A 9,731-nucleotide genomic window follows, 5' to 3' on the forward strand; every position below is an offset into this window, starting at 1 on the left:
GATTATTCCATAGAAAAATCCTTGAGTAAAACATAATCGAGTGTGAACAAACCGAAAAAAGTATGACAAACAAAAAAATTTAATTGCATCCTTATGGCCTTGTGTGCAGTTTTTTTTTATATGTATTTTTATAAATACAGATAAAATGGGTGGAGCGGCAGCCATTAGACTTGGTATATTGCATAGAACATTTAATACAAACTGTTTCACTATTTTGAATGGCCTAAAATAACATTTCATGTCAAATCAACGACCAACGAAAAGTTTCTCTTGAAAAACAAGAAAAAACCCAAATGAGTTTTAAACAAAATTGTTTGACAAAATGTGAATAATAATTGCATTGTACTGATATTTTTAGATGTAGTAAAGATAGACACCAGTAGCTTAAAAGAATTTTAGAATACAGAATTTTTAATTTACAGAATTTTAAAATACAGAATTTTGAATTTACAGAATTTCGACCCCAACCCATGTAAATGGTGCATATTATAGAAAATGTTTATGAAAACCAGGTAAAGGTGATAAATTTTGGTATAATTTGAGCGTAACCACAGCTCTGTAGGTTAAAAACTTCTTATAATTAAGTATGTTCAACGAGGATTTTTCTAGATCAGAACAGGACAGGACAACGTCAGAACAAGTTAGAACAGTCATTTAAACGTCAGTTGTCAAAATAAAAAAAAAAAAACAAACAAAATGTAAATTATACGAATTTTTTGTTTATCGTTTTTTGTTTATTTTTTCTATTTTTTTTTTGTTTTTAGTGCGAAAAATATAATTAAAAATTGTTTTTAGTTATAAAAACCACGAGCACTCGAGAAATATTCGCACAATTAAAATCAAAACAAAAAATGACAGCTTTTATATTGAACATAACTTATTGAACATAACTTGAGAATTTTTATATTAAAAATTCTCAAGTTATGTTCAACTCCGAGTGAAAAAAATGGCCCTAAGTCACTCCAAAAGTTGAATAATTTCCCCACAAAGTAGGTTAGGCAAAATTATATGGGACCTGGGGTCAATTCCCGATCTGTGAAACTGTGAAGTGATAAGTTTTAAAATTTAATTTATAAATAATTTAAACAAACTTCAAAAATTAAATAGAAGAAATTAAAACAAACTTCAAAAACTTTTCATATGAAAACTTTAATGATATTTTTTTTATCACTTCACAGTTTCACAGATCGGAAATTGATTCCCTGGGCCAAAGGCTTACAGCCATGAGGCTGGTGTCAAATCAAACGAAGGCTTCTGCATATAAGTATTGAATTTTTTTTAACGTCGTATGAGTGGTTATAGAGATATTGCCGTGTTAAGTTCATATTAAGAATGCAATTTCCAGGGGAAGCATAAGACCTACAGTGACGAGCAAAAGTGGTCAAATGTTTTGCCTTTTTTGAAAAAGTTGTTTAAAACTTAGTGTTCTTCACATAAATTAAATCGTTTTTATTTTATTATTTTTCTATATTATGCCACCATTAATTTTCCTGGTTAAAATTTTAAAAAATGCTTCATTGTCCAAAAATGGAGAGTATCATATTGGTATTTGGACTTGACCAATTCTGCTCGTTTTGGAAAAAGGCTTTTGTTTCAATATATTGAGTGTACTAGAATTAATCTTAACCACTTTTAACCACTTTTAACAATGCCTCGAGATAGGATCTATCAATCTGTGAAGAAATAATTTTAAAATTATGTCTTATTTCAGCTTAATGGAAAGCTCAAAGCTCATCGCTTTTAGACTTGTGTTTTTTTACTGCGCTTACAATTTCTTGAAAAATTTCAACAGATTTTCAGCAAAAATGGGTCAGGGCCTTATGCTGACTACGCAACTGTCTTAAATTTTTGATTTCCGAAGCAATATTTGACAATTTTAAAGGTTTTGGTGGGGTCCTCATGTAGTTGAAAAATGATATCACACGACACGGAGTCTTCTTTTGCCAAAAAAAACTTGTTAAATTATACCGTTTTATATCAAGATAGATTTTCCTCTTCATCATATCTTCAAATTTTATCAAAGGTCGGGAACTCCCCCCAAAAACTCAAACAGAACATCACCAAACCTTTTTTTTTAAGTCAAAAATCGTTAGGTTATATGAATTTTTACTAAAACTTTTACTAAAACTTTAACTATAACCACAAAAAAGAATCAATAACCAATGGGAAAAGTAGATTGGATTGACGAGAACTCAGAAGAAATAGAATGCAAATCTAGATACTATCCAAAACTGGAAAAAACATTTCAGCACTATCAAGTTTATAGAACGGACATAAATTATTATGGACTCAAGAATATTTTCCGGTTTTATCTTGTAGATTGCTAGCTAATTTTGAAAAAATAATGAAAAAGCGAACCTATCCTGATATAAAACGAAACAATTTACCAAGTTTTTTGGCAAAAGAAGACTCCGTGTTGTATGATATAATTTTTCAACTAGATGAAGACCCCACCAAAACCTTTAAAATTGTCAAATATTGCTTCGGAAATCAGAAATTTAAGACAGTTGCGTAGTCAGCATAAGGCTCTGACCCATTTTTGCTGAAAATCTGTTGAAATTTTTGAAGAAATTGTAAGCGCAGTAAAAAAACACAAGTCTAAAAGCGATGAGCTTTGAGCTTTCCATTAAGCTGAAATAAGACATAATTTTAAAATTATTTCTTCACAGATTGATAGATCCTATCTCGAGGCATTGTTAAAAGTGGTTAAAAGTGGTTAAGATTAATTCTAGTACACTCAATATATTGAAACAAAAGCCTTTTTCCAAAACGAGCAGAATTGGTCAAGTCCAAATACCAATATGATACTCTCCATTTTTGGACAATGAAGCATTTTTTAAATTTTTAACCAGGAAAATTAATGGTGGCATAATATAGAAAAATAATAAAATAAAAACTATTTAATTTATGTAAAGAACACTAAGTTTTAAACAACTTTTTCAAAAAAGGCAAAACATTTGACCACTTTTGCTCGTCACTGTATGTTTGATTATTTGGTATGAAATAGAAAAATCGTCGATTAAAAGATAATCGAAGAAAAAACTAACCAATTATTACGTTTTTATCGAATTTCAAAAACTTGCTTTCAACTAAAAATAGTCAAAAATAAAGAAAGAGTGCTAATTTTGAAAACGTACATTTCAGTCTTCTCTTGACAAAAAAAAAATAAAAATTGCATTATTATAAAAGTATTTTACGTCTGCTTTATTTTGTTAGTACAAAGTTTGGAATCACCGGATTCCTACACGAAATGCGCCTTGATTTAGTTCAGAGCTTCAAATTCGTGTATCTTTCTTCGTTCAGAGCGGGCTCGATGGGCTCAGAATAACTGAACGATCTGAGTTAAATGCTGAACACAAGCTTTTGACAATTGAAGTTGAAAATAAAATCTCCAAACAATTAAATAAATTTCGCAAGAGTGCAGTAGTAAAGTAAATATATAGTAAATAGACAAATGCTCAGATGTATTTTAAAAATATGTTATCCTGAGCGCTAAGAACAAGCTTTGTTTCGAGGATGTTCAGAACATTCTCGATATGATCTCTGTTCAGAACTCTTTTCTGAGCTAAAAAAGAAAAACGCCTATTATATGGTGCAGAGGCATGGACTTCGACGAAGGTGGATGAAAACACTTGGGATTTTCTCGAGAAAAAATTCTTCTGCCGATTTTCTGTCCCGTTTGGAGAACACAACAACTACGGATTGTAAAAAGACGATAACCTATCCAAACAGGAGGTAAGAGCAGCGGCTAGGGTGGCTAGGTCATTTTTAGCGCATGGACAACCCAGAGGGACTACGCTAAGGTGTGCAAAACTGGAAGCAGCTGGCCAAGGATATAGCTTACTGGAGAAGCTTGTAGGTTGAGTCCCGAATCCACAATGGATTATACCGCTGCCTATATAACTTTTAGAGGTGAATAGACGAAAACTTCATTGGAGTAACACTAATGACTTACGAATTTCCATAATTTATCCATGTTTTAAATAGTATGAATATTCAAATTTTTAATAATAGTAGGGGTATCATTGTAAGTAACTTAAATTATCTTAGACTATTTGTATTTTAAGGCCTTACCTTCATATTCGCTTTGTTTTGTCTTGGCCTTGCCATTTCGCTTGATTGCTGAAACAAAAATACAAAATTGAAAAAAATTCAAAACGCGTTTTATTTACATTATTTACAATTATCATCATCAGAACTTGTCTCAGGAGTCCCACTTGCACCAACAACATTTCCGTTCGGACTAGGCCCTCTAGATCTTCGGCCATTTCGGACAATGTCCGAATTTCGTTCCGCCAAAACCATTTTATCACGAATAAGTTTTGATCTGCTATTTTGTTTCTCCAGTTTAACTATTTTAAATTATCTTTCCACGTTTAAATTAAAACTCCAGAGCAACACACAAATTTATCTGACTTGTGATTTACAAAACGCTGCCAGTATAATTCACACGCATCGCATCAAGAAAACAGCCAACGACTGACAGAATCAGAAATTATGCAGTCACAGAAAAATAAAATTGTAACGCCAGCAACTGTTCTTCGCAATATTGAGCGACACTTTCAGTATACGCCCGTAGTTTTTCGTTGGTCCAAATAAAATTAGTAATCGTTTCCCCTGCCCAATACTTAATTTAGCTTGGGTTTTGGGTCGCAATTTCATTAGTCCTTTAGCAACTTATTCTATTAGTTTTTAATTTGTAACAAATTAAAAAAAAAAAAATCGAGCTAGTCTCAAATCGCTTTAGCGGAAAAAAACGCCAAAAATGAGCTTAAAGCTTAAACAAACGATCTGACAGCTCTTAGACGAAGAAAAGATTTTTCAGTCTTTTCAAAAATGTAGTTAACTATTTTCTGAGTGAAATTTAAATAACGATAGCTAACAAAACGAAACACAGACTACTTATTCAACCTCTCGTGGTTTTGATAAATTTAAAATAATTTTTTTGTTAAAAAATAAAACAATTTTGGAGCAGAACGCGTCTTGTGAAACACAATTTTTTAGACCAACGACTATTTTCTATTTGACGGGCCACTTACACTTTTTCATGCTGCCGTACTACACAAAAATTTATATGCGATGCCATGCGTCGCTACGCTTTGTTTGGTCAAAGCACAGCACCCTTTCATTAGATTTTCACATGAACGACAAGTAATTTTTTTTATCATAAAAGATAACAATTTTTAATTATTTAAAAAATTCGCAATATATTTTTAAACTATATCATCAATAATTGTATTTAGTATGATGAGCATATAAATATTGGAATAAATATATTACGATATTACACGGTGATGCTAAAGGCTTGATTCTTTTTGAAATTCAATGAGCTAGAAGGGGATGCCATAATGACTTTTCTCCTTTTCGTGGAATTTTCAAAGTTACGCCTGACGCGCCTCTTGCGTCTCCGTGTAATAGTTAACTCTCGCAACGTTTGAATTCGAATTGAATCAGGATTTAGGTCTATGTATACCTGGATCTAATTGAATCCGGACTTGTCGATCCGATTCGGGGTTCGCCCTTCAAGCAAAGAAATCGAAATCGGCTCCGACGTGAGTCCCACGGCGGCTCAAATTAGTATGGAAATTATAATCACCGCGAAGCCGATTGCATATGTATTGGTATTTTCATTTTTTCTCCTTCGACTTTGTGTTCATACACAAAAAGTTGCAAGTGTGTGAGTGCAACCTCGTTTTTCGCGTTTTGAGGTCGGAGGGGCTTTAAGAGCTCCTTTTTTTTGCTTGAAGGGTGGGAAGCTGAATCGAATCGAAAATGTGCATATATGTATATATACCCTTCAAGCAAGAAAACGGAGTCCAGAAAAGACAGTCCGACCTCCGACCGAGAAAAGCGGGGTTGCACTCACACACTTGCAACTTTTTGTGTATGAACACAAAGTCTAAGAGAATCGTGGTGAAAACTGAGAAAGGGAAAAAAAAGTAGACAGACATAGCCAACAAGAGCAAAAGCGTCATTTTGTTATTTTTTGTTGAAGTGTTTAGTCGCGTCGTGTCTCGTGTCGTTAATAAAATATAAGTATAATTATAAACAATTATATCAAACTATTAACAATATGGAAACAAAAAAAGGTATTTTGTATATATCGCTCAAAGTTTTTGGATTAAAGTGATGTGTTTCTGTTTGTGTTGTAGATGTAATCTCTAATGATGAAGAAAAAGGCAGAAGGTGAAACATGCGATTGGGCATCTAAAGAAACACCAACAACAGCAGCAACAACAAATAAAATAAAATGAAAAAAATGTATTGTATTTTATATTGTATATATTGTGAAAATTTCGTTTGCCAAAATTAAATAAAAAAAAAACAGTTTCAGTGAAAAAAAAAAATAAATCTTGTTCTTTTTTTGGTCGCAAATACGAAACGTCATCCCTTTTTTATTCCTCTTTCTGGTAGGTTTTCGCTGCTCCGTCTCAGGTCCGCCTTCGGCTCCGTTTTTTCGGAATGGAGATTTTCACCACACCAATACATATGCAATCGACTTCGCGGTGATTATAATTTCCATACTAATTTGAGCCGCCTTCGGACCAGTTTCTGATTAGTATTCGGACTCAGCTCCGCCGCAGGCGGAGCGGATCCGGACCGAGGTCGGACTTATTTGCTTGAAGGGTAGGTGGCAAAGCACTACCCTTCAAGCAAACAGGTCCGACCTCGGTCCGAATCCGCTCCGCCTAAGGCGGAGCTGAGTCCGAATACGGATCAGAAACTGGTCCGAAGGCGGCTCAAATTAGTATGGAAACTATAATCACCGCGAAGTCGATTGCATATGTATTGGTGTGGTGAAAATCTCCATTCCGAGAAAACGGAGCCGAAGGCGGACCTGAGCCGGAGCAGCGAAAACCTACCAGAAAGAGGAATAAGAAAGGGATGACATTTCGCATTTGCCACCAATAAAAGAACAAGATTTATTTTTTTTTTTCACTGAAACTGTTTTATTTTTTATTTTATTTTGGCAAACGAAATTTTCACAATAAATACAATATAAAATACAATACATTTTTTTTCATTTTATTTCATTTGATGCTGCTGTTGTTGTGGGTGTTTTTTTAGATACCCAATCGCATGTTTCACCTTCTAGATTTTTCTTCATCATTAGAGGTTACATCTACAACACAAGAAGAAACAACATTTTAACCAAAACACTTTGAGCGATATATAAAACATACCTTTTTTGTTTTCCATATTGTTTATAATTTAATAAAATTGTTTATAATTAATAAACTAACATTATACAAACAACGACACGAGACACGACGCGACCAAACACTTCAACAAAAAATAACAAAATGACGCTTTGGCTCTTGTTGGCCTTGTCTTTCTTTTCCTTTTCTCATTTTTCACCACGATTCTCGTTCGACTTTGTGTTCATACACAAAAAGTTGCAAGTGTGTGAGTGCAAGCCCGTTTTTCGCGGTCTGAGGTCGGAGTTTCTTTGTTGAACTCAGTTTTCTTGCTTGAAGGGTGCTCTTCAAGCAAACGAGTCCGACCTCGGTCCGAATAGGCTCCGAAGTGAGTCCGACCTCGACTACCAAGCGGGTCCCACGGTGGCTCAAATTAGTATGAAAATTATAATCACCGCGAAGCCAATTGCATATGTATTAGTGTGGTGAAAATCTCCACTCGAAGAAAACGGAGCCGAAGTCGTACCCGAGTCTGAGCAGTGAAAACCTACCACAAAAAGAAACAAAAAAAGAATGACGTATCGCATTTGAAGCCATTTGCAACAAAAAGAAAGAACACGATTTATTTTTTGTACACTAAAAATTTTTTATTTTTTTTTTTCACAATCATGAAATTATTTTCATGTTATCATCATTTTCTGTTATTGTTGACACTGGTCAACGCAGCGGCTGGAGTTGGAGTGGTGTGTGATTTAGTTCCACAAATTGTTGAAAACAATTGTAGCTGTTGATTGTTGGCGGTGGTTAGGTTGCCGGAGAAGAAAATTTTCTACAAAAACACAATTATTTATTAGAAAATAATTGCTAAGCTACATTTCAGCAATGCGTACCTTTATTTTAAGTTAAATTTTCCAATTTGTTGAAAGAATTTTAATGACAATTTTATTTTTTTGAGGGGAGAGATCCATAAACACAAAATACCAAAGGCTTAACTACATTGGCTCAAAAAGTGAAAAAGTACAAAAGTGAAAATTTTCAAACGCATTTTCGTATAGTTTTTCGGCCTGAAAAATTAAAACAAATAATGCAGAAAGCTTAGTTTTTGGTCTAATAAACAATTTGTATACTCTTTTTCACAAAACAATTGCGCTAGCCAGAAAAAAAATATTTTCACTTTTGTACTTTTTCAAAAAGTGGTGTATGTAGTTAAGCCTTAAGACTGGAAACTTTCGTACATCTTTCCCCCCAAAACCCTGTTGTGTACAGTGTTGTCTGTGAATATATGTGAAAACCACCCCGTTGGTAAATGACGTTAACACGCACACATTTATAGATTCACGACATTCACCACACATCGAACACGAACACAACGATAAGTTCACGGCATTCACCACACCTCGCAGCTTGTAGGCAAACGTCAGTTGACCGCCGAGTTTCCAGTCTTGGTATTTTTTGTTTATAGAGATCATAAACAAAAAATACCAAGCCTGGAAACTTTCGTACGTCTTTCCCCCCAAAACCCTTTTGTGTACAGTGCTGTCTGTGAATATATGTGAAAACCACCACGTTGGTAAATGACGTTAACACGCACACATTTATAGATTCACGACATTCACCACACATCGGACTCTTACACAACAATAGGTTCACGACATTCACCACACCTCGCAGCTGGTAGGCAAACGTCAGTTGACCGCCGAGTTTCCAGTCTTGGTATTTTTTGTTTATGGGAGAGATGTTGGTAAATAAGGAAACACACATACATCTACAAACTAGACTTTGTTGGTGGTTGTATTTTCCCCTAAACTACTGAGCATAAACAAAAAAATACCAAGACTGGAAACTGAGCGGTCTAATGACGTTTGCCTACAAGCTGCGAGGTGTGGTGAATATCGTCAATCTATCGTTGTGTTCGTGTTAGATGTGTGGTGAATGTCGTGAATCTATAAATGTGTGCGTGTTAACGTCATTTACCAACGTGGTGGGTTTGGTTTGCAGGGCAGCAGCAACAACAAATGAATTAAAAGACTTATTGTATTTTAAGTTTTATATTAGGGGTATTCACGATCCGATGCAACTGGTCTAGTATCATTGCAAAAGTGCAAAAGTGTAAAATCTTGCAACACTACAACAACAAAATATATGGATTGAAATTTTACAATGGTCTTGCACTTTTGCTATACCCTAACCCTATTGCAAAATAAAAATACAATGGTGTAAAATTTTTTTGACAGATGGCAGCTCGCCGTCGCGTGTCGCCCATGATGAACAGTTTATCTTTTTTATTCTTATTCTTTTTTATTTTGTTTCTTTTGATGTAATTTGTGAAAATAAATTAACCCGAACACAACAAAGAATGAAATTATAAAAAAATTTAAAAAAAGAAGAAGCATCGGTGGAAAGACAACTCCGTAAAAAAAAAGAGTGAAGCTGATATAAATCATATCATGGATTTCATTCAATATTTACTATAGATAAGCAGAGGTGCGTTCACGATCTATTGTAAAAAAATAAAATTTTACACTTTTACTAGGATTGTTGCACCAGATCGTGAATACCCCTATTGTATTTATTCTGATTGAAATAAAAGTT

The 9,731-nt window shown here is 34.0% G+C and overlaps 1 protein-coding gene across 2 annotated transcripts in view; it reads right to left on the reverse strand.

Annotated features, from left to right (window-relative positions):
- LOC129908814 (REST corepressor) overlaps positions 1-5,327 on the reverse strand; it is an 81,754-nt gene extending 76,427 nt beyond the window's left edge. The window contains exons 1-2 of one of the 2 annotated variants that reach the window (XM_055985603.1): positions 4,182-5,327; positions 4,075-4,122 (exon numbers count right to left, since the gene is read on the reverse strand). In XM_055985603.1, the coding sequence (XP_055841578.1) occupies positions 4,075-4,122; positions 4,182-4,305 (172 nt within the window). In that variant the 5' untranslated portion in view covers positions 4,306-5,327. The remainder of the gene's footprint in view (positions 1-4,074; positions 4,123-4,181) is intronic. The other variant, XM_055985604.1, reaches the window with a different exon arrangement.
- Positions 5,328-9,731: the final 4,404 nt, after the last annotated feature.

The sequence above is a fragment of the Episyrphus balteatus genome, chromosome 2 (assembly GCF_945859705.1).
Source record: "Episyrphus balteatus chromosome 2, idEpiBalt1.1, whole genome shotgun sequence".
NCBI lineage: Eukaryota > Metazoa > Arthropoda > Insecta > Diptera > Syrphidae > Episyrphus > Episyrphus balteatus.